Source organism: Odocoileus virginianus, chromosome 7, assembly GCF_023699985.2.
Source record: "Odocoileus virginianus isolate 20LAN1187 ecotype Illinois chromosome 7, Ovbor_1.2, whole genome shotgun sequence".
NCBI classification, from domain to species: Eukaryota; Metazoa; Chordata; class Mammalia; order Artiodactyla; family Cervidae; genus Odocoileus; species Odocoileus virginianus.
In genome coordinates, this window is record NC_069680.1 from 1937827 (window position 1) to 1962847 (window position 25021).

General features: G+C 51.6%; 1 protein-coding gene across 1 annotated transcript in view; it reads right to left on the reverse strand.

The window, feature by feature from the left end:
* Window positions 1-5759: 5759 nt before the first annotated feature.
* Window positions 5760-25021, reverse strand: part of RRP12 (ribosomal RNA processing 12 homolog) — a 29010-nt gene continuing 9748 nt past the window's right edge. The window contains exons 11-34 of the mRNA XM_020883496.2: window positions 24322-24433; window positions 23990-24087; window positions 22582-22696; window positions 21365-21507; window positions 21052-21173; window positions 20058-20122; window positions 19807-19969; window positions 19243-19397; window positions 18887-18954; window positions 18236-18329; window positions 17255-17413; window positions 17037-17117; window positions 16733-16838; window positions 16399-16506; window positions 15723-15880; window positions 14688-14779; window positions 14343-14504; window positions 14051-14223; window positions 13688-13816; window positions 9226-9275; window positions 8443-8512; window positions 6973-7040; window positions 6598-6680; window positions 5760-6298 (exon numbers count right to left, since the gene is read on the reverse strand). Coding sequence (XP_020739155.1) covers window positions 6196-6298; window positions 6598-6680; window positions 6973-7040; window positions 8443-8512; window positions 9226-9275; window positions 13688-13816; window positions 14051-14223; window positions 14343-14504; window positions 14688-14779; window positions 15723-15880; window positions 16399-16506; window positions 16733-16838; window positions 17037-17117; window positions 17255-17413; window positions 18236-18329; window positions 18887-18954; window positions 19243-19397; window positions 19807-19969; window positions 20058-20122; window positions 21052-21173; window positions 21365-21507; window positions 22582-22696; window positions 23990-24087; window positions 24322-24433 — 2677 coding nt within the window. The 3' untranslated portion in view covers window positions 5760-6195. The remainder of the gene's footprint in view (window positions 6299-6597; window positions 6681-6972; window positions 7041-8442; window positions 8513-9225; window positions 9276-13687; window positions 13817-14050; window positions 14224-14342; window positions 14505-14687; window positions 14780-15722; window positions 15881-16398; window positions 16507-16732; window positions 16839-17036; window positions 17118-17254; window positions 17414-18235; window positions 18330-18886; window positions 18955-19242; window positions 19398-19806; window positions 19970-20057; window positions 20123-21051; window positions 21174-21364; window positions 21508-22581; window positions 22697-23989; window positions 24088-24321; window positions 24434-25021) is intronic.

Below are 25021 nucleotides of genomic sequence, written 5' to 3' on the forward strand. Positions count from 1 at the left end.
ATAAAACCTTCCAGCACTGCTGGACCTGGATGACTCGGCCAGGCTCTAACACCCTGGTGAATATTTCTTATGGCAGCAGTGACACTAAGCATGATTTCAGGAAATGGCACATTGCTCCAAATCTGGGTAATTTTCTGGAGCACAGTCATCTATCCATTCTTAATAATGTCTAGCAAAAAATAGAACAAGAAGCCGTCATCGTGTCATTTTCTAAATATTGCTTCGCACATGATCCAGCATCTAGTGATGGCATTATGCTGTGTGCTTACTTGCTCAGTCGTGTCCAACTCTTTGTGACCCCGTGGGCTGTAGGCGCTCAGGCTCCTCTGTCCATGGGGTTTCTCTAGGCAAGAATACTGAGTGGTTTGCCATGCCCTTCCCCAGGGGGTCTTCCCAAGCCAGGGATTGAACTCAGGTCTCCAACATTGCAGTTGGATTCTTTACCATCTCAGCCACCAGAGAAGCCCAAGAACACTGGAGTGGGCAGCCTATCCCTTCTCCAGGGGAACTTCCCAACCCAGGAATCGAACTGGGGTCTCCTACATTGCAAGCAGACTCTACCAGCTGAGCTACCCAGGAAGCCCAGTGAGGGCATCAAGGAACAACATACTTATGGACTCAAAGACCATTTCTAAGTAAACTGAGCTACATCTACCAGGCAGTTATTTAAGCCAGGACACTGAAAACATGCTTATGAAATGTTTATACATCAGTAGGGTAAAAATTCTGTGATAGCCAAGTGCAAGCTTAGACTATAAACTTATAATTTAAAATTCTATTTTTGTCAAAAAAGCCCTGTGTATAGAAACAAATGAAATATACTAGGATTAACAGTGAGAATTTGGTGGAAGGATTCTAGCCCATTTTTCACCTTTCTGTTTTTTTCCATACTGTTTTTCATAACTTCTGTGACTCTTTACTTTTTTTTTTTTGGCCAAGCTGTAAAACTTGTAGGATCTTTGTTCCTCCACTATGAGCCCTCAACAGTGAAAGTGAGGCGTCCTAACCACTGGACTGCTGGGGAATTCCCAAATCTTTGTTATTAATACTTTTAAGTGAAATATAGAATACATTCCAATTTTCTAAGTTACCTTTTGAAGAAACATATGCAACGAAGATGAATGAAAACAGGGACTACTTTAATTTCTTAAGTAATTTTCTCACTTGTAAACAACTGAGAAAACACAGGATCAAGCATGTGGACAGATGTAGGCTTGCAAAATCGCCAAAGACCTAATAAGATAGCCTATGCCAGGGATGAACTATGGGGACAGCCACTGCCACACCTGCTGAGGCCATCTTGAGATACATCATCTCCCAAGAAGGGGGAGGGTCGCTTTAACCTGACCCACTTGTGTCCAGAGCGTTGTGTTGATAGCCCAGAATGATGCCAAATTCAAGGCTAGCACAAGTGTTGCTGTTTTGGTGCAGTCAGGGTGGGTATGTTTTGTCTTCCATTTCTGTTTTATTTTTTTATGTTTCATCATACCATAAATTGGAGTATAATTGCTTCAAAATGTTGTGATAGTTTCTTCTGTACAACAAAGTGAATGAGCTACATGTGTACATGTATCTCCTCAGTCTTGAGCTTCCCTCCCAACCCCCCGATTCCCATTCTACCCCTCCAGGTCATCACAGAGCACAGAGTTGAGCTCCCTGTGGTAAACAGAAGCTTGCTGCTATCTATCTATTTAACTCACGGTAGTGTATATGTATCAATGTCACACTCCCAATTTGTCCCACCCTCCCCTTCCCCCACTATGTCCACATGTCTGTTCTCTATATCTGCTTTTCTATTCTTGCCCTGCAAATAGGTTCATCTGTACCATTTTTCTAGATTCCATATATAGGCATAAATATACAGTATTTGGGCTTCCCAGGTGGCACTAGTGGTAAAGAATTTGCCTGCCATCACAGGAGACAAAAGAGATGCAGGTTCGACCCCTAGGTCAGGAAGATCCCCTGGATAAGGGCATGGTATCCCACTCCAGTATTCTTGCCTGGAGAATCCCATGGATAGAGGAGCCTGGTGGGCTACAGTCCACAGGATCACAAACAGATGGACATGACTGAATCAACTTAACATGCATACCTTATTTATTCTTCTGATTTACTTCACTCTGTATGACAGACTCTAGGTCCATCTACATCACTGCAAATGAGCTAATCTTGTTTAAGGCTGAATAAGATTCCATTGTATTTACATGTATCACAGCTTTATCCATTCATCTGTCAGTAGACATGTAGGTAGGTTGCTTCCATGTCCTGGTCAGTGCTGCAGTGAACACTGGGGTACATGTGTCTCTTTGAATTATGGTTTTCTCAGAGTATATGCCCAGTAGTGGGATTGCTGGGCCATATGGGAGTTCTATTTTTATTTTTTCAGGAACCTCCATACTGTTCTCCATTGTGGCTGTATCAAATTACATTTCCACCAACAGAGCAAGAGGGTTCCCTTTTCTTCACAGTCTCTCCAGCACTGTTGTTTGTAGATTTTTTTTTAACTTTTTATGTTGAGGTATAGCTGATTTGTTTGTAGATTTTTTGATGATGGCCATTCTGACTGGTGTGCAGTGATGCTTCATTGTAGTTTTGATTTGCATTTCTGTAATAATTAATGATGTTGAACATCTTTTCATGTGTTGAGCATCTTTTCATCTGTTATGTCTTCTTTGGATAAATGTCTACTTAGATCTTCCACCCATTTTTTTGATTGGATTGCATGAGCTGAACTGCATGAGCTGCTTGTATAGAGATTAATCCTTTGTCAGCTACTTTGCTTGCAAATATCCTCTCCCATTCCAAGGGCTGTCTTTTTTTAAAAATTTTTTTTCATTTATTTTTATTAGTTGGAGGCTAATTACTTTACAATATTGTAGTGGTTTTTGCCATACATTGACATGAATCAGCCGTGGATTTACATGTGTTCCCCATCCTGATCCCCCCTCCCGACTCCCTCCCCATCCGATCCCTCTGGGTCTTCCCAGCGCACCAGCCCTGAACACTTGTTTCATGCATCCAACCTGGGCTGGTGATGTGTTTCACCCTTGATAGTATACTTGGTTCAATGCTATTCTCTCAGAACATCCCACCCTCGCCTTCTCGCACAGAGTCCAAATGTCAGTTCTGTACATCTGTGTCTCTTTTTCTGTTTTGCATATAGGGTTATCATTACCATCTTTTTAAATTCCATATATGCATTAGTATACAGTGTTGGTCTTTATCTTTCTGGCTTACTTCACTCTGTATATGGGCTCCAGTTTCATCCATCTCATTAGAACTGATTCAAATTAATTCTTTTTAATGGCTGAGTAATATTCCATAGTGTATATGTACCACAGCTTTCTTATCCATTCATCTGTTGATGGGTATCTAGGTTGCTTCCATGTCCTGGCAATTGTAAACAGTGCTGTGATAAACATTGGGGTACACGTGTCTCTTTCAGATCTAGTTTCCTTGGTGTGTATGCCCAGGAGTGGGATTGCTGGGTCATATGGCAGTTCTATTTCCAGTTTTTTAAGGAATCTCCACACTGTTCTCCATAGTGGCTGTACTAGTTTGCATTCCCACCAACAGTGTAAGAGGGTTCCCTTTTCTCCACACCCTCTCCAGCATTGCTTGTAGACTTTTGGATAGCAGCCATCCTGACTGGTGTGTAATGGTACCTCATTATGGTTTTGATTTGCATTTCTCTGATAATGAGTGATGTTGAGCATCTTTTCATGTGTTTGTTAGCCATCTGCATGTCTTCTTTGGAGAAATGTCTGTTTAGTTCTTTGGCCCATTTGTCTTTTCATTTTATGGTTTCCTTTGCTGTGCCAAAGCTTTTAAGTTACTAGGTCTCATTTATTTTTATTACTCTAGGAGGTGGGTCAAAAAGGGTCTTGCTGCGATTTATGTCGGAATATTCTGCCTGTTTTCTTCTAAGAGTTTTAGAGCGACTGGCCTTATATTTAGTTCTTTAATCCATTTTATTTTTGTGTATGCTGTTAGGGAATGTTCTAATTTCATTCTCTTACATGTAGCTGTCCAGTTTTTCCAGCACCACTTACTGAAGAGGCTGTCTTTTCTCCACTGTGCATTCTTGCCTCCCTTGCCAAAGACACAGTGACTATGGGTGTGTGGGTTTATCTCTGGGCTTTCTATCTTGTTCCATTAGTCTATATTTGTTTTTGTGCCAGTAGCATACTGTCTTAATTACTGTAGCTTTGTAGTATAGTCTGAAGTCAGAGTTGTCTTCCATTTCTGAGGATGGACCCCAGAAAATAAAGCCCAAAGTCTCAGATTCTGACATTGCCAAAAGCAGAACAAAATTAACATAGTAAATCTGAATTTTGGGGGTGGGCCTCCACTGTTCTAGTTGCCCTGAAATCAAATGAACCTTGCACTGATGAATATGCCCAATTCTCCTTCTCCCCACTGTAGACACACAAAAGGGCACTGACTTTCCTAACAGATGTTTCAAGCACCTGAAGTTTTTGGAGCAAGATTAATTCTTGCCTCTGCATCAAGCTAACTTGCATTTGAAGCCTACTTCCCAAAGGATATGGAGTTTAACATATCACGAACACATACCTTTCTAGGTCACCTGTTCTTTCCACTTTTGAAAGAAACAAAGCTCCTAGGAAAATACACCATGATAAGCAAGTTGCTTCAAACTTTGAGGACATCAATCCTGGGCAGTTGGGCAATTCTACCCATACTTATTTCACGTGACACTTTCTACTGTCTGTGCTTGCATTCCTGAGAATGGAAACAGGAAAGGGCTGGGCCGGCTTAATTTGACCCACCTTGTGTCCAGAAGCGTAACAAAGGGTGTCATGGTTAGACCACCTTTTCAAACCTAATAGCCACCTCTTTTGACCTTTCTTCCTTGCTCTCCAATTCCAGACTTTCTGTGAATAAGACATGTCAACAGCGCCACCTCTGGGCAGCATGTGATTCCTCTCAGCTTCCTAGCCCCAAATCAGAAGAAATGCCCTAATTTGGGGGCAATGGATCAAGTTGACATTGAGTTCCCTGAGAGGGTGAGAGGAATGGTGCACAGGGTCTCTTGGGAGCCATTTCCAATGTGGAGATTTTGAGATAAGAAAAATTGTCAATCCAATGCCAGGGGACAAGCACAGTTCCTTAAACCTGGGGGTGGGAAAGAGCGTGTGGTTCTTTGCATCTTGATTCCTACTGGGAAAGCACAAGGAGTATCCTGGGCTGACGAGATAAACGATCTTAGGAGCAATGGGAGCTCTGCACCACTCCCTTCTCTGCTCCAGACCAACAAAGGCTGGACAGTGGGAAACACAGTGCTTTTCATACCATAGCTTGATCCATTTGTCTGGAGATAAAGAATGGGAGGATGAGGAAGGTAGGTGATCAGGCTGTGGAGAAGGCTCAGTAAACACCCTACTGAATCAATGAACAAAGCTGCTGGGAGAAACCTGTACCCTGGGGCAGGCTGGGGCAGCCAGTGCTGCAATTCCCCTTTAGTCTGAGTCCTTGGTGCTCAACCACAGCTCTGCAGACCAAGTTCAGAGCATTCACTGCCACTCTGGATGCTCCAAATGTCACCTTCTAACTGGGATGTTAGTTGGAAGTTGGGAAGACCTCTCAAACATGTGGGTCAAGATCAAAAGCCTGACCCAGGGCTATCATGCTATGCCCCAGACTGGATACCGGAACTGGTAGGGAAGCAGTCAAGCCACTGGTGCCAATGACTAGGCACTGTTCTTATACCTGAGGGAGGCAGGAGATGAAACATGGCGTTTCTAGGGACAACACATGGTGTTGCATCTTTATTCTATGTCTGGTCACAGCAAATCTCACACACTCAGAACTGCAGCCAGGCTGAGTGCCACGGGGCTACAAGCAGGTGGAGGAAAGGAAGACCGTCTATCTACTCTGTTGTTTGCAAACACTCTGGATGGAAAGCACAGATGCCCCTCTAGGCACTCGGAGGTGACGAAGCCACATTCCCATCTCCAGACCCGAGAGGCATCTCTGAAGGGAGACAGATTCTCACTTGGAGCTTCCAAAATCCAGGGCACCTCTGGAACCCAAGCCTGGTTCCAACAAGTCACTCTGAGTCCAGGCTCCACTGCTGACGGGAGCATCTGGAGCTGATGTCAAGGCAGCCTGGGGGCTGAAAAGGGCCTCAGGCTGGACCACAGAGCAGCCCGCGGAGGAAAGGGGCCCTGGGGCTCAGGGCCGACGATCCTTCCTGCGGAGCTTGTGTCCCACCTGGGAGCCCCGCTGAGCAGCTCTCACCAGGCCCTTGAACTGCCCCTGTAGCTTCATCTTCTTCCTGCAAGAACAAGGAATAGGAGGGTCACGTCTCCCTGAGACCAGGCAGTCCCCCTTCCCTTAATGTCAGAAGATAGCCCCCGACCCCGACACCAGCTTGAACAGGGAGAAGGGGCGCTGCCAGGAGGTGGGCAGCATGTGATCAGCACAGAGCATGCCCTTTGTGTTTAACAGAGCAGTTCAAGTCTATAATACTTGAAGGTGCACGTGAACAAGTAAAAACAGAAAACTGCAAGAGACTTGAGCAGTCAAGTGGACAGTGTAATGAGTGCGTGCCACCCCAGCCTGCACACACCGTACCTGCGGTTGAGCTTGGTTCTGTTGAGGGGGATGTAGGCGTAGGGGTCGAGCCGACCCTTCTTCTTCACGTCACCCTTTGCTTTCTGCTCACCCAGAGAAATAAGAGTCAGTTGGGAGTGTGGGTTTCCCTTTCCACCCTTGCCCCTGTTGTGACAAGCCGTGTCCTCCCTTCCCGCCATTCTCTGCCTCAGGTGGCACCCAAGAGCTCCTGCACCCCCAGATGGCCACCCAACAGAGGCCTGGACCACAAGATGTCTGTGTGCCCCTCGGTGTGGCCTCAGGCTGGCTCCACAAAAGGTGCCTCTTGGGGTGGTGATGGGCATTCGTCCCCAGAGCCCCTACCAGGGGAGCCCTTCCCCTGCCCCCAGCTCTTACCTTTGCCTTGTACTCAGCCCCAGGGATAGTCTTCTTGGCCACTGGGCGATGGATGCCAGAGCCTCCCGCTAAAGGGGGAACACAGAGGCCATAAGTCAGGCAAGGCCAGGGTACCTCCTCCTGGGAGAAGGCGACAGGCACCTTCTCAGAACGCTGCTGGGGAGATGAGTCACTGCCAGGACCAGATGACTGTCCCCTAGTAACAAAGGACGAAGACCCTCTTCGAGAAAGGACTGGCCAGTAACTTGACAATCAGACCACTGGGCTCCTCAGACTGATTCAAATCCACAAAAACCTACCAGTGACCTCTGGGAAATATATATATTCTTGACTAACATAAAATAGCACACAGTCTCCAAACTGGACCTTCTCCATTTGCTCTAGAAGAAAGATCACAGGCTTTGAAATCAGGCAGACTGGGCTTCAACTCCAGGAAAGACTCTTAACTTCCTGGAGCCTCTTAGGCTTATTTGTCAAATGAGGCACTAAGGCTGGATCTCAATTCAGCTTCACAGTAACACCGTGAGATAGAAAGGCAGCTCTCATCCCATCGTACAGACATGAAAACTGAGGCTTCAAGACTGACGTGCTTCCAAAGTCGGTGTCATTTCCAGTCTGGGCTTCCACAGAGTCATGGATGGAATCCCACAGTGCTGACTGAGGACAGCTCTCTGAGATGACCCAGATGATCCTCCTTTACAGGTAAGAAGCCAGAAGCTCAAAGAGGTAGCGTAACCAGGCCAAGGTCACACAGCTGAGAGCAGCTGGGCAAGCAGTCCTGAACCGAGGCTCCTGCTGCGTTGTATGCTACTACCACTTCTTCACCACACCTTCTTAGAGCAGAGGAGGTGAGCTGGGATGCGGCCTGTGGGGCCAAGAAGTGGAAGGAGCCATGGCATTCTTCTACTGGTTGATGCCATGGGGCTGTGAACAAACACTTGCTACTGGGATCGGGGACTTCCTACACGAGCCCCTAGAACTCCAGATGCAGAGCAAGGGCCTGGGAGCAGGGCCCTGCAGGGGCTGCCTGGGGGGATGGAGGCAGAGATGAGACCTCCCCTGGCTTTAGGCAGCCACCTTGGTACCTCTAGCAGCTACTCCAGGAGCTCAGGAACAACTGCACAGGGGGACTCCCTGGGCAGGCCTCTCAACTGCCACCCCCAGCACAGGACTAATCTGACCTGACCCAAGGTTGTATGAGACACCCCCCAGAAGGGTGGGCTGCAAGTCTCAGAAAATCTTGGGTGGGTGGGCCTAGAGGCTTCCCAGAGGGGCTGGAGGATCTATACACAGATCTAACCCCCAGGTCCCCTGGTCCTCAGCCCAGTCTTAGGTGACGTATCAGGCAAACTTTGCTGGTGTCACCTGAGTGCAACCAGGCCTTGCAATCTCTTGGCTCTCCCTGCAACACACTCAGCCTAGTGCAGATGACAGGGTACCTGCTCCAACAGAGAAGACAGGAAGCCTCACCTTGGTACTGAGGGGGCATCTCCAGCTCTTCGTCGTCAGCCTCTTTCTGCTTAAGCTTCTGGTGCTTTTTCTATAAAGAAGCAACAAGCAAAGTTCATGAACAAGGGGACGTGAACATACTCGCTAATGGCAGCAGTAAAAGCAGGCATTGCCTGCATTAGCAGAAAAGGCTCCCTGCCAAGCACTTGATCCCCCACTTACAGATGATGACACTGAAGCTCAGAGAGGGCAAGTAACCAGGCAAGGTCATACAGCTAGGCAGCACAGATGTGGGGTTATACTTTTAACAACCCCTGTGACCTTGGGCAGGCTGCTTACCTACTGTAGCCCCCTCTGGAAACAGGAATGATATAGTCCCCACCTCCTGGGAGGATCAGTGAGGCGACACATGGGGCTCCTGGCACTCCCCAGTGGTAGGTACCCAACCCCACATGGAGCCGGCCCGTGGCAGCACGGAGGCCAGCTACTGCCCCTGCTGCCTGCATAGCATATGCCCTCGGGGGAAAGACAAGGGACCGTCTCTCCCTTCCTGGTGACAGCGCAGCCAACAACGAAGGAAGCACCGGGTGCTTCGGGGGACCCAAGCCCCCACCATGCCCTGCAAAGGGGGTGGCCGTGACATCACAAGCTCCAGACTGCCTGCTATGTGCACTCCCAAGGCTCCACTGAGAAGTCAGGGAGCAGGGCAGGTGACTCTGCGGAGCAGGGAGGTGGCGAGAAGCTAGAGGCCCAAGGCTTAGGTCTGAGGGCCCCGGCCCTCTGGCAGCAGGAATCACTACTCACATTCTTGACGCCTACGTCTTCCGTCAGGTCAGCCAGCTCCTCATCCTCCCCTGGAGCCAGAAAGAGAGAGGTCTGTGATCACGCAGGGACCTCCCCACTCCGTCTTCCCGAAGCCCACAAATTTCAACCTGCCTCCTCCCGGCTCGTCAGGCTCCACTGGTCCTGTGGAGAACGAGATCCTGACTCCTGACCCTTCCTCCTCCCAATCCTGGGCGCCCTGGACAAAAGTCCCTCCAGGAAGTGGTGACCCGACTTCTAAAGTAAATACAGCTTTTTCTTTGGATACTCTAAGAAAGTGCCAGGTTTCCTGGGGAGCCAGGCACTCCTGCATACACTCCACTTCTTTAGGAAGACCGCCAGTTCCCCTACTTGAGAATCTTTCCCCTCCCCATGTGTGGGGACATAAAGAAGCATGAACTAACAAAAAGCACAGGCAACAAAAATAAAGATAAATAAATTAAACTCCATTAAAAATGTTAAACTTGTGTGTGTCAAAGATGAAGGTCCCAGGATGAAAAGGCAGCCTGGAGGATACGAAAGTATTTACAAATCATACATCTGATAAACGGTTACTCTCCAAGATAGTAAAAGATTGTGAAAAGAAGAGAAGCGAAAAGCAAAGGAGAAAAGGAAAGATATACCCATTTGAATGCAGAGTTCCAAAGAACAGCAAAGAGAGATAAGAAAGCCTTCCTCAGCAATCAATGCAAAGAAATAGAGGAAAACAATAGAATAGGAAAGACTAGAGATCTCTTCAAGAAAATTAGAGATACCAAGGGAACATTTCATACAAAGATGGGCTCAATAAAGGACAGAAATGGTATGGACCTAACAGAAGTAGAAGATATTAAGAAGAGGTGGCAAGAATACACAGAAGAACTATACAAAAAAGATCTTCACGACCCAGATAATCACGATGGTGTGATCACTCACCTAGAGCCAGACATCCTGCAATGTGAAGTCAAGTGGGCCTTAAAAAGCATCACTACAAATAAAGTTAGTGGAGGTGATGGAATTCCAGCTGAACTATTTCAAATCCTAAAAGATGATGCTGTGCAAGCTCTGCACTCAATATGTCAGCAAATTTAGAAAACTCAGCAGTGGCCACAGGACTGGAAAAGGTCAGTTTTCATTCCAATCCCAAAGAAAGGCAACGCCAAAGAATGCTCAAACTACTGCACAATTGCACTCATCTCACACGCTAGTAAAGTAATACTCAAAATTCTCCAAGCCAGGCTTCAACAATACGTGAACCGTGAACTTCCAGATGTTCAAGCTGTATTTAGAAAAGGCAGAGGAACCAGAGATCAAATTGCCAACATCCGCTGGATCATCAAAAAAGCAAGAGAGTTCCAGAAAACATCTATTTCTGCTTTATTGACTATGCCAAAGCCTTTGACTGAAGCAAGAGTTAGAACTGGACATGGAAAAACAGACTGGTTCAAAATAGGAAAGGAAGTATGTGAAGGCTGTATATTGTCAACCTGCTTATTCAACTTATATGCAGAGTACATCGTGAGAAATGCTGGGCTGGATGAAGCACAAGCTGGAATCAAAATTGCCAGGAGAAATCTCAATAACATCAGATATGTGGATGACACCACCATTATGGCAGAAAGGGAAGAACTATAGAGCCTCTTGATGAAAGGGAAAGAGGAGAGTGAAAAAGTTGGCTTAAAACTCAACATTCAGAAAACTAAGATCATGGCATCCAGTCCCATCACTTCATGGCAAATAGATGGGGAAACAGTGGAAACAGTGGCTGACTTTTTTGGGTTCCAAAATCACTGCAGATGGTGATTGCAGCCATGAAATTAAAAGATGCTTACTCCTTGGAAGGAAAGTTATGACCAACCTAGGCAGCATACTAAAAAGCAGAGACATTACTTTGTCAACAAAGGTCTGTCTAGTCAACGCTATGGTTTTTCCAGTAGTCATGTATGGATGTGAGAGTTGGACTATAAAGAAAACTGAGCGCAGAAGAATTGATGCTTTTGAATGTGGTGTTGGAGAAGACTCCTGAGAGTCCATTGGACTGCAAGGAGATCCAACCAGTCCATCCTAAAGGAAATCAGTTCTAGGTGTTCATTGGAAGGACTGATGTTGAAGCTGAAACTCCAATATTTTGGCCACCTGATTCAAAGAGCTGACTCATTTGAAAAGACTCTGATGTTGGGAAAGATTGAAGGCAGGAGGATAAGGGGGCAACAGAGGATGAGATGGTTGGATGGCATCACCAACTCAATGGACATGAGTTTGGGTAAACTCCGGGAGTTAGTGATATACAGGAAGGCCTGGCGTGCTGCGGTCCATGGGGTCGCAAAGAGTCGGACACGACTGAGAGACTAAACTGAACTGAACTGAACTCCACGATAGAGAAAGAACTTCTATAGCTAAATAGGAAACAAACAACCCAATTCAAAAATGCACAAAGGACTTGAGTAGACATTTCTCCGAAAAGACAAATGGACAACAAACATGAAAAGATGCCAAATATCACTAATCATTAAGGAAATACAAATCAAAACTACCATGAGAAACCACTTCAAACACTCTAAGATGTATACTATCAACAAAATACAAAACAGCAAGTGTTGGTGAGGATGTAAAGAAATTAAAACGCACTGTTAGCAGGAATGTAAAACGGCACAGTTGTTGAAAAAAACAGTATGGCAGTTCCTCAAAAAATTAAAGACAGAACTACCACATGACCCACTTGTGGGCATATACCCAAGAGAATTGAAAGCAGGATCCTGAAGGGATATTTGTACATTTATGATCATAGCAGCACTATTTACAATAGTCAGAAAGTGGAAGCAATGCTTATGTTGCACTATGTCCACTATTGGATGATGAACAAACAAAATGTGGTCTAGATGTACAACAGAACAAGGTCAGCCTTAAAAAAGAAGGAAATTCTGACATGAGCTATGACATGGACGAACCTTGAGGACATTATGCTAAGTGAAATAAGCCAGTCACAAAAGCACAAACATTGAATGATTCCACTTATATGAGGTACCTCAACTCATATTCAAATTCACATTAATACAGACAAAAACCAGAACGGTGGCTGTCAGGGGCTGGGGGAGAGGGAAGCGGGGAATTGCCATTTCATGTGAACAACAGTTTTAGTTTTGCGAGATGAAGAGTTCTGGAGATGGGCTGTACAACAATGTGAGTGAACAGTACACTTAAAAAATAGTTAGGGAATTCCCTGGTGGTCCAGTGGTTAGAACTCTATGCTTCCACCACAAGGGGCATGGGTTCCATCTCTGGTTGGGGAACTCAGATCCTGCATGCCACATGGTACAGCAGGAAGGAAAAAAAAAAAGAAAAACACAAGAGAGAGAACTTTGAAATTGATCGGCTGGAGGGAAGACAAAGTGAACTGAACCCAATGTCACAGGAAGTGTGTGACCAAGTACGGAACCTGGGTGGTTCCTGGGCTTGTGGGGAGTTCTGAGGGAACACAGCTAAGGTCAAGGGACTGTGGGGAGGCCACATTAAGGACTTGCACTGGATCTTAGAGTGGAGAGGGTCTGGGAAGATGGAGGGGGGGCCAGGGCGGGGCACATTCAGTGTCAGGAATCCATGCAAGAAGGGAGCAAGGAGATGGGATACACTGAGATGAGAAGGGGGCAGTGAGAGGCCAGATCAGGAGAGAATTAGTGTCGCCACATCCACCCCCAGCAAGTCTACCATTTCATCTTTACAACCACCCTCTGAGGTCAGTGCTGGTATTACACCCACTGTGGGGTGAGGAAACTGAGGCACAGGGAGGTTAAGAGACTGTCCACCGTCACACAGCTGGTCAGCCTAGCGGCAGGGGCAGCAATGACAGCGCTAGTTGAGAAGCTGCAGTATGCCGGCGGTGAGAACCAAAATAAAGAGGAAGACGCAAATTTTAGAAGACCTAGGCTAGATCTTACACGATACGGAGAGAGAAATGTGCAGAGAGGGAACAGGAAAGACCAAACAGGACTTGGAGGTGTTACACCTGGGCAGCCCTGGACAACAGGAGACAGTGACTCAGGAAGTTGGGAGGGGCTGGCTCTTTTCAAGCTCTAAATGAGCTTCTAGACCTCAGCCAAGTTTACACTTGGAATTAAAAAAAAAAAATTTTTTTAAAGGAGGATAAGCAAATAGAACAGAACAGAAGAGAGATCAAGAGAGTGTACGACACAGGCTAAGAGGAAGTACTGCCTTTTGAAAGTTTTGTTTGAATTATGGAAGTATTCAATAAGTAGCTGAGTTACAACATAAAAAGATTTCTTAATGTGGTTAGCAAAGTTTGAGAAACTCAAAAAACTTGAGAAACTCAAAAAAAAGTTGCTTGAGATACAAGCTCCTTATATCTGTTTTCACCTGCTTCCCCAAAGACAGTCACTGACTGAATGATGAGTGAATGGACACATAAGCAAATGCATGCAGCCTTGGCCCCTCCCGCGGGGGCACCCACCTTTGGCGCCTTCCTCTTCCTCCATCTTGGCATTGGCATCCTCCTCCTCTCGGATGATCAGCCGGCCGTCGGCGCTCACCTTGAAGCCGTGGTCCTTCTTCTTGCCCCGGCCCGGTCCAGGCTGCGTGGCTGGTGGGGCAGAGTCAAGCTGTGAGGAGGTGGCAGGCCAGTCCTAACCTGCTCACGCCCTCATCATAACCCTCAAGGCCAGGTCTGCGCCTTGGATGGGAACCCGCAGCACAACCGTGTGTGTATGTGAGAGGTGAGGGTGCCCGCTGGCCTCCTTAGAGGCCATCCTACTTCCAAACTTAGCCCGAGGCAAGCCTGTCCTCTGCGCCCATGGGCCAGCCACTTCTTGCTCACCCAGGACTCGCTGGGCCACCCTGGGGTCCAGGAAGTTGAGGGGCTCGTCCCCGCCCCCCTCCTTCAGCCACGCCCGGCTCCTCTGGCGGGCCAGTCTCCGCTGCTCCTTGCCCCGACTCCGCTCCTCCTCCTCATCTTCCTCATCCTCAGAGTCGGCCAAAATCTCCTCGATGCTAGGGACAGAGAAGCCCCAAGTCAGGGAGCTCCAGGAGAGGCAGGGTGGCTGGGCACGGCCTGGGCAGGCTTCACGTGGGAGGAGACCAGGTCCCCAGGACCTGGCCACGGGGCTCACCTGTCGCCTTTGCCCTGGACAGGTTCCTCCTCCTCCTCTTCTTCCTCTTCCACGGCGGCCTGGTTGAGGGCCCGGTGTTTCTTGGCCCGGGACTCTGCTTTCCGGATGTTTACCAGGACTTTGTGGTACTCCTCCGGCAGGAGTTTCTTCACCAGCTCGAACCTGGGGGGTGAGGGGGACACACAGGTGAGCAGTGAGGTGCCGGGGACAGACAGTGTGGTCCAGAGTGAGGGGTCCAGTCGGAGCCCTTCCAGTGCCCCGGCCCAGCGCCTTCTTGGCAGTGGTCCTGGTGGGACCGGAAGCCCCTCCACTCCTTCCCTGCTCCCTCCCGGTCAGGGCACAGACCCGAACTTGCGGATGAACTTGGTGAACAGGTTCCGAAGCTTCATGCGGAAGTGCCGCCGCATGTCGTCCGAGAGCTTTCCGATGGCGCCCATCTGCGGGGCAGAGCGCAGGCTTGAGGGGAGAAGGCACCCTGCCCCGTCTGTCCCCCACCCCACGGGCTTCCCCTGGTTCCATGCGTCCTGACTCCAGCCTTCCTGAGCTCTGGACTGAGAACCATGTGGCCAGCAGGTGTCATCTGTGGTGTTCCTCCATGGGGCTCCTCTGAAGGTGTATATTGATCCCCGTCACTCACAGACGAGTCACCGCCTAGGCCGTTCTGCCGATCCATGGCCCCAGTTAGGTGGCAGGCTTTATCGGGAGGGGGTAGGCTGTCCTGCCTCTCATCTGCCCCTTCTTGCCTTGACCCAACCAAGGCCATATGCAAAGGCAATTGAGAGCCCTGATGTGACTCAACCCAGCTGCAAGTGGGAAACTGAGGTGGCAGGCGCAGGGGACAGTGGGCTCAGAAGATAGTCCCAGCTTGCTGCATCCCTTGTGCCCAGCAGAAGGGGGCCAGGGACCCAGCACCAGAGGGCTCTTCAGGGACCCGATACCAGCAGAGGCATCCAAAGGAGTCTTCTCAAACCCAGAAGATCACAATGAAGAGGGAAAATGAAAAGGGAGCTTTGGGGGCTGCCCGAGGAAAGCCCAGGCTGCGGCTCTGTTCCCAGGACTACTCTCACGTGCGCTGCGGACAGGGGAAATCTGGCCTTGGTTGGCCATCTAAGACAAGGGGTGGCCCTACCCACTGGCCCTGCCCTGCAGAGCCCCTGCTGCGATGGAAGGGCCGTGGAGGGATGACAAGGGGCGGCCTGGGCGCTGTGCCCCTTTACCTCCACCACCAGCCCCTCGGGGGCTCCTGCACGACCTTCTGCTGCACGAGACAGCATGTGGCTAAGAAAGTGTCTGAAGCCGCCTGTCCTCAAGACCCCACTGAGTCTTTGCCGGCAGCCCTCGGGCCATGTTGCCACCGACCGAGGGGAAGGGGACACTCACCACCAGCTGCACGTGCTTGGCCAGGTGCACCACGTCCATGACGACCACTGCCACCTTGATGAAGCCCAGTGCTGACTTCACCACGTCGCGGGTACGCGAGGCCAGGAGCAGACACACGTTCTCCAGCAGCTGCTCCACTGTGCTGGTCCCCATTAGACCTATGGTGGCCAGAGGGCCACTGTCAGGGACACCGGGAACCCCACCCAGACCCCAGGCCCCAGCTGGGCCAGAAGAGTGGGAGCTGACCCGAGGGGCTTCTGTGTGCCCAGCAAAGGACTAGACCCTGTCCACGAATATCTCCTCTAGTCCCTCGGCCACCCTATGAACAGGTGCTATGCTTTTCCCGTTTTAGAGGTAAGAGAGTAAGGTTCCAGGAGAATTCTGAGTTTGTTCAGGGTTTCACAAGGCTGAGAAGAAGCAGAACCTTAACTAAGATCTGGGCAAGGGATCTAACCACCCCACCCCTACCCTCCGGGACTCTGACAGAATACTGGCAGCTGCGAAAGGAGGAAGGCCGAGCTAGGCAGCGGAGAAGGTGGGAGGCAGCTGGGCTTGGGTCCTGCTCTTCATCCTCCCTCCCAGGACCACTCTCCATTCTGGTAGCCACCCTGTCCTGACTTCCTGGGTATTGTCCTACCCCGAGGGCTTCCCAGGCCTTCAAGGAAATAGCGTTTACCTTTAAACTCGAAGAGGAGGTGGGTCAGGGCCAGGATGCTGCAGCTGACCATGGTCACTGCGCCCACGAGGCCGGGGTAAATGAGGACGAGGTAGCGCTGCAGGGCCTCTGGGGGGCAGAGAGCAGGAGGAGTTGCCGGGGCAGAGCCCCCCATGTGTGCAGCATCGTGGGCCCACCAGGAAGGGGGAATTCCAGCCAGAGAGGAGCAGCCTGCCTGGGGCCAGGGCCAGACAGCTCACACTACCTCATCTCTCTGACTAGTGGCTGAGGGGTGCCTCCTCCCCCAGGCTGGAAGCAGAGCATCCATCCCAGCCCCAGGTCACCCAGGCCTCACCTTCCTGGTTTGGGCCAAACCGAAGGAAAGCGTGGCCCATCTCCACCAGCAGCGCGAAAGCATTCTTCCGAGCTCCCACCGAGACCTCCTTGGTACAGAGGATCACCTGCCAGGACAGCCCCATTAGCATGGGCTCCCCAAGCTGGCCACCCCAGGGCTGGCAGCCTGAGGCAGAGGGGCCAGGTAAGGGCGCTCACGCTCCCCGGCCACCCCCACTCCCATATCTGCCCTCCCAGATCCAAGCAGATCTTCAGGAGCCACATTCACACACGCACCCCATCTCCCCTACCCCTGCACCCCTCACCTCCGGGACAAGGGCACTGATGAACTCCTCGTGCTCGGCCGAGAGCTTCTTCACAATGTGTATGAGGCACTTCAAACGGGGCTGCGGGACAGGGCGATAACAGTCAGGGCCCTCAATGCCACCTTCGCCCCGGAAGCCCCCTAAAGTGTCTCCAGGCAGGTCCTCCCCCAGTGTTGCCCGTCCACCCTCGGGCGGAGTGGGGCCCCTGGAGTCCTCACCCTCTTGGCGGGCGAGGAGGTGCTCCGCAGCGAGTCCAGCAGGGTCTTCTTCAGGTCGTCCAGGTGGCTCTGCACGAAGCGGGCCCCGGGGCCCTGGGGGCTGGCGCACACCTCCTCCAGCACACGGTAGGCCTTCTTCTGTACCCCGTGGGCCTTGCTCTGGGAAGGTGTGTGATGGACAGGGTGAGAAAGGAGGCTGGGGCGGCCTCCCATCCGTCCACCCGCCTCAACCGTCACTCAGCCCAGTAACACCCACAGAGCAGCCACATGAGCTGTGACCGGCCCTGGAGGGGACCGAGCGAAGCAAGCCCTCTGGAGCTGGTGACACCCCACTAGAGGGGAGGGAGACCAGAGATGGTGAGAGGTTGACTCTGGGCCAGGCAGGGGACGCCAGGGGGAGTGAAGCCCCCCTCCCTCCCTTCTGCTCTTCCAGGGACACCTCTCTGGAGGTGGGGTGGCCCTGGCCTAGACTTGTGTGTCCGCCTGCACGTTCCACCCAGGGCACTGCTCACACTGCTGGATAACTGCTTATTACACGTGCAGTGGTGACAGTTTTCAGAAGGTCACGCTGGCCTGACTCTTGCCTGGTGGTTAGCTGCAGCAGGCAGGGGACGGGCTAAGGCCCACAAGGGCTGCTGTGTCTGGAACTCTTAAAGCCACCTAATGAGGCATGAGTGGCAGCAGGGGGATGAGGTTGGGTGGAGTGAAGGGTAGGCCAGGCGGGGATAGGCCCAGTGAGTGAGTTAGGTCTCAGCTCTGCAAGGGGCATCTTTGAGCAGCTGAGGCCTCAACATGGCATCCACATGACAAGAGTCTAGGACTAGATAAGTACAGAGGGCAGCCATGCCACAAGAAACTAGATGAAGACCCAGTCTTGGGTGGCAGCAAGGCATAGAGACATCCCCCTACACACACACCCCACAAGGAGCCTCCACTCTCCCCAGGTGTGGTCGTGCGGGGCTCCTGGCCTCCGTGGCTCACCTCTAGGTAGGGCCGGATGGTGGAGTATAGCTTGCTGATGGCGGCTTCATCAGCATGGGGCGCCAAGGCCACAACCAGATCCAGGACAGACAACCTGCTCGGCGACAGGAGACCAAGGAGGGGCTTAGCGGAGGCTGGGGAAGGGCATGGGCGTGGACTATCTGTGTCCTCGTGTCTACTGGGGACGGAGGAGGTAGGAAAGGTCAGGGGGAGGAGGACAAGCGGCCTCGAAGGAGCCCATGAATAATCACTGCCTGTACCTAATTCAGCACTCATAAGATATCAGCTACTGTTCCTGACACTTGACATGTGTCAACACCTTCGATCCTCATAGCAACTCTATTTGCAGGTACTATCATTATGCCCATTTTACAGATGAGGGCTCAGAGTAGATAACTAACTTGTCCAGGGTCACAGCTCATAAGTGGCAGAGCTGGGATTTGAACCTGCGCAGCACGTCTCCATGGTCCTGGCCCATCCCTAGCAGACTACAATGCTGCTCTGGGAAGGAGGAGCCGGTCAGGCCTCTTGGAGGAGCTGGGTCATTCAATACCTCAAGACACTCCTAAATAATTCCAGAGAGAAACACAGGGCTTCTGCTAGCATACCCTCTAGCTCCCTGGGTTGCCCCAGCTCAAGTGGGGTACTCACCTGGTGAAGTCAGAGCTAGAAGGGTCCAGTACCTTCTCACTGGCTTTTTCCAGGAAACCGTTCACCAGCTGGCAGCCCAAAGGGGTAAGGAGATGGTTGTTCAGGAGAAAATACAAAACACACACATAAGAGAAAATTCAAAGCGCAGCAGGTCACAGAACTATCCCCTCGTCTCTGTTCCCTCCTCTCCTCCCTATCTGGGCCCCAAGCCCAGTGCACTGCTGCCATGCGGTCCCCTGTTCTTCTGGGGGCAGAGGTCCAAGTGAGCCATGGTGGGTGGAGTCTCGACTTTTCCAACACCCCCAACCACCCCTCACCTACCGGAGACCGTTCCTCCCGCTCTTCCACCAGCTCACCTGAGGCTCAGTAATGGTGAGGTAAGTTTTGATGGTTTCCAGCACGGCCCGCCGAGGAGCAGGGGTATCTCCGGCTGCAACAGGCTGCCCATACAGGTTGAACAGGATGGGCAGAAAGTTCTTGGCAAAGCGGCTCACTTCAGCACGATCAGCCTCTGGCAGAAAGATCAAAGTTTGCACAAAAGGGGCAGAACATGACCCCACCTCAACGGCCACTGGGGCTACAGCCCAGACGCCTTCTTTTGGGGCACCTGTTATGGGACCAGAGGTCTGGGGTCCTCTGGGACAGGAGAGGCTGAGGCCAGAGGACAGAGAATGGGGCCACCCCAGTCTATGGGGCCAGCGAAGGACCAGCCCCACATAAAGGCTGGACAACTGCCAGCATGTTGAGAGTAAAGAGAGAAAGGGGGCAGTTTTCAGCGTCCCATCAACTCCTCGGGTCCCCAGCAGACACTCAGACCCTTGCAGAGGATGAGTGATAGCTCAGGCAACAAGCAGGCCAGACGGGGTCAGGGAACTCATGCCACAGCAGCCATCCTCCACCAGGCCTGACCCCACACGTACCTGCCTCACAGCCCTTGGTGATAAGGGTGCGCAGGGCCTGGCACACAGTGACCCTCAGGTCTGGGCGCTCGCTGATGGCCGTGCCCAGAGTCCGTGCCAGCCCTTTGAAGGCAGCAGCCACGTCTGTGGGCCTCGTGCAGAACCCAGGCAGGAGGGTCCAAATCTGGAGAGGGAGAGGATGACAGAGGAAGGTGACGCGCGGCAACCCTGTGCCCACCTGTCCTCCCCACATCCCCAAGCGGACCCCTTACCTGCCACTGTAGCGTGTCATAGATCTTGGACTCCACTGTGCTGCCTGCCTGGGCCAGGTCCATTGCTAGAGTGACACAGGACACAGTCTGACCCTGGGCACACTCCTGGCCAAGAGGCCTCATCTTTACCCACACCAAAAGCCCACTGATGCAGAAGGAATTTGGGTGATTCCTCCACTCAGATGAAACACTTATTAAACAAATACCTGTTTGTTTGGAAAAACTAAAAAGACCTGTGTAAAATAGAAAGCGATGTCTGCCCACAGTCTTTCCCCGCCAATCTTCCTCCTTGCTTCTATTTTTGTCACATTTCTCCAAACACATGCACACTTTTAAAAACATAAAGTGTGCTGTACTATACACATACTGTTCTGAAACCTTGTTTCACTGGACAATAAAAGTGGCAACATTTGTTGAATAACTTCTACAAGGCAGGCTGAGTACCATGCACTTTCGTGATTATTCATTTAATCCTCACACCATCGCGATTACTGTCCTCATTTCACAGATGAAGCGCAGACCTAAGTTGGGGGGGATAAACCTGCTTGATGTCACCAAACTGTGGAGTGGCTGAGCTGAGATCTGAATATAATCTGTTCAGCTCACCATGGACTACACAGGTCCATTCCCACATCAGGTCTGTCTTTCTTTACAGTGAGCACTGTGTGTCCCATGGGGGTCTTTACCATGACTGCCTTCACTGGAGCCCCCCTGAGGGATGTGGGGCTGTCAGGATGTGTACTGGGAACAGCTCTGCATGTGTATATCGGTGTGTACCTGTCTCCTGTGGTGGGAGATGAGGCCCCTGTTTGCCTGTCTCAGGGCAGGGTCCTGTAATGGGGACCTGGCCATGCCTCGGGCCCCACTGATGATGGTGCTCTAGCACTGGCCAAGCACCCACTTGGCCGGGGGAGGCTGCCGCACATCCTAATGCTGAGGTGCTGAAGCAGGAGCCCTTCCCAACCCCTCCAGGACTGCAGTGGGCCCACGGTACCTTTCCTCTTCAGGGTGGTGGCCAGAGGCAGGAAGTAAGCGGTAAAGAAACCAAGTCGCGTTTCCCGGACATGGTCTCGGATGACAGGCAGCAGCCAGCTCCGGGGGAAATCCAGAGTCTCTCTGGGAGGAGGGAGGGAACGCCCGGTGAGAGAGAGGTGACGGCCTGGAGCCGTCCTCCACGAGGCGAGGAGCAGCACAGGCCGTTCCGTCCTCTCCTGCTGACCAGCGCGCAGGGCGTGGACGCCCTCCCAGGGAACCAGCTGCGTGGCTCTCCTGATACTAGGATGGAAGCCAGGCAGGGCAGCACTTACTCCGAGCCGTCGATTTCCAAAGGCACAGCCTCTAAAACCACCTCGGGGCCCATGCTGGCCACCGCAGCCCCCACCGCGCGGTCCAGAGCTGCCGTGTGGGGGAAGTGGGGGGAGAGGCGCAGGTCACACAGCGACTGCAGGCACTAGAGCACGGAGACAAGGACCAGGCGTGAGACGGGCGTGCAGGGCAGGCACCACGGCTGAGTCTAGGCCAGAGGCTCCAAGAGGATGAGGTCAGGAGCGCGGGCCCAGCTTATGCTCCCTGGGAAGTCAAGGACCAATGACCAAAGTTAACCTGTCCTTGACCCCTCCTCAATGCCTCAGGATTTTGTAAAAAAAAAATTCTGTATTTGTTAGTAACATGTAAAAATCAGGAGATTTTACATACAAATGTAGAGCTCCAGTTTATCTAGAAAAATGGGAAAGTCTGGGTAGCGCAAACCCACACGTACTATTAGTAAATTAATAGGTGCTGTGGAGTGGCTGCCCCCCGAGACAGAGCTGCACCCTCTGGCTCTCCATAGTCCCCCAGAGCCCTACTGTGAGCCTCACTCTTTGGGGACCTCTCCTAGGGGTCTGATTTGCCAGCCTAATCTGGTAGCACCCAGACCAGGCCTCTCAAGGCAGCCCCCACCCTCCCAAGGTGGCTCCTTTCATCCCACCAGCATCAGGGGGAGGTAGTGAGGGGGGCCCACGAGGCCTGGAGCTGCTCCACTGCTGGAGAGAGGTCTGCAGCCTGTCCCTGGGCCCCCACCTGCTCCTGGAGCTAAGGAGGACCTCTGGGTGATCCCTGAGCCTTACATGGCTTCCTCTGGGCCCTAGTAACCTCCCCAGGACCTAAGGCTGCTTAACATGCTATTCTCACTTGTTATAGGAAATTTGAAGAATTAAAACAAAACAGACAGAGGTGAGGAAGAATCATACTAGTTCCCTGTGAGTTTTAAAACCATCACCTCCAGGCAAGACGAGCAAGCAGGCATTAGGGGGTGGGGGTGGGGGGTTGGTTCTGTCCCTCTTCTCGTTCCTTCTATGTTGGCCCAGTCACCTTCCTGGGGACACAGTACTGAGCACCTGCTGTGGGCCCTTGGTGTGGATGAAGGTGGGTAGGGAGTGTGGATGAAGTGCAGACGTAACAGAGACACATGCCCCTCCAAGAGGTCATGGTCTAACAGCCCCAGCGCCACCTCCTGCCCTGGCCCAGCCGCTCCCCCACTCACCTTTTTCATCACAGGATGGGCCTGCCTCCCACAGGCTTCGAAGAAGACACACAGCAGCTGCAGCACAGAGCTCCATGCTGCATGGAATCTGTACGTCAGGCCCTCCTCCACCGCCCTGCCAAGGGAGTGGGCAGTCAGGGTCACGCAAGTGTATGGCTGGCACCAGGAACTACTGACCACAGCGAGGGTAGGGCTCCAGGGAAGGCCAAGGGGGGAGAACTAGTATTTATCAAGTGCCCTCTATGCTAAGAATCTCATTTATATAATCCTCACACTTCCAGAAAAGGCTGTAAGGTTATTTGTTCCATCCTCAGATGCTGGGAAAGATTGAGAGCAGGAGAAGGGGTTGACAGAGGATGAGATGGTTGGATGGCCTCATTGACCTGAGTTTGAGCAAACTCCGGGAGATAGTGAAGGACAGGGAAGCCTGGCATGCTACAGCCCATGGGGTCACAAAGAGTCAGACACGACTTAGTGACTGAACAACAACAGATGGGGAAACTGAGGCTCAGAGAGACTAAATAACCTTCACTGAGCCTCCAGAGCCCATGCTTTCTCAGTCTGACCAGAGGTAGGAAGCTGGGGTAGGAACAGGTGATCTGGTAAGAGGGAGGGAAGCCGCAGCAGTGGAGGTGGGCAGGGCACCAGCCCTTTCTGTCCTATGCACACTGGGGTCAGTTCATCTCTCAAGGCTGAGCTTCAGAGGCTTCAGGCAAGAATGGCTAACAGGGGTCAGTGTGGGGAAAGAGGGGAGTTGGGGGGTGGGGTGGGGGTAGAACAGCTCTACTCAGTTTTCCAGAAACTTCACTCCAGGTCTTCGCAAGGAACAGAGCCCAGAGCACACCCCAGAGCTGAGCAGACAGACCCAGAGGGGATACCAGGCATCCGGGCCCCCTGGTGCTCCGAGGCTCCTCGCTGGCAGCGGGGAGGGTGAGGTGGCCGCCTCTGTGAACGGCCCCTCTCACAGTGGTGTCGAGGGCAGCCCAGCACGTAAGAGCAGACTCTGCAGTCAGGCTGCCACTTAGCAGCTCAGCCTTCCCAAACTGTAAAATGGGGCCAGCACCTATCTCCTAGAACCACAGAACTACCAGTAGTTTCTATTTATTGGGGCTTGACTACACGGCGGGCACTATTCTGTGGACTTTACTTTTAAGACCTCATCAGTCCTCACCTCCGTCAGCCTGATGAGGACCCTGAGGTACTGAGAGGCAGAGGACAGGCCCCCAAGCCCACACTCACAAGCACAGTGACACTACAGCACCTGGAATGTGACCAGCGCGCAGATGACAGCCGCTGCTCTGGCAGTGTGCGCAAGGCCCGCCATGCTGACAAGAGGAACCCTTGTCACCATGAGGAGCTCTCGACAGGCACACCCTACTCCCTCCTCACGCAGAGGCTGCATCCTCACCTGAACATCTTGGCGATGTACTGGGAAGGGCCTGAGGCCGAGGAGGTCACGGAGCCAATGTCGGCCATGTGGGGAGCAACACACTCTTTCAGGATCTCCTGCAAAAGAGAGGCCATGGCCATTTGGGCCTAAGCTAGCCCCCCAGCGCCACTCCGCCTTCCCAGGTGACTGCTCCCTGAAGCTTCCAGGAAGTCTGCCTCCACTCCGAGAACCTCTTCCCCAGGACAGGGCCAGAGACCATGGGCGAGCTCTGGGGGGGGAGATGGGGCAGCAGGAGCCCCCCTCAGGCTCTCTGTTCCCCTCACTAAGACTGGGGCTGGGGGTAGCAGTACCTGGAGGCACTGGGCGGCAGCTGTTACCACCGGCAAGTGGGGGGAGAGGAGGCAGGTCGTCGCAGTTCCAAAAAAGCGAGGGAGGTGGCCCAGCCCCAGATCCCGGTGCAGCCTGTCAAGACAAAAGGCTTCTGTGGTGCCCGGTTTGAGGCCTAGGGGACTCAGATGGCCCAGGTGTGAAAGCAGCCACAGATCCAAGGGGCACCAAAAGGCCCTTCTGGTGGGCAACTATACAGAGTGCTGTCAGGCAGGTAACAGCTACACATGGTAAAAGGTTCAAACAGGTCTCCAGGGTACAAAACCAAGAGCATGCCTACCTCCCCACACTGTCTCCCAGACTGACTCTCAGATGCACTTCCCTGGGGAAAATCAAGGCTAAGTTTCTCAAATACTCTTCCAGAAGATTTTATGCATATACAAACACACAAAATAATAACTGCCAACGCTTATGGAACAATTATCACATGCCAAGTTCTGGTGTAACAACAAACATTAATTCACTTAAACTTTGTAAAAAATAAAAACAACAATTGAGATTAAACCCTATCACAATTCCCATTTCAGAGATGAGGAAACTGAGGCACAGAGAAGTCAAATAACTTGTCCAAGGCCATCTAGCTGGTGAGGGGGTGGGATGGTCTGGATTCACACCCTGGTAGTTTGGCTCAAGAATGCACAATTACACACCTTGCTTTTTCCT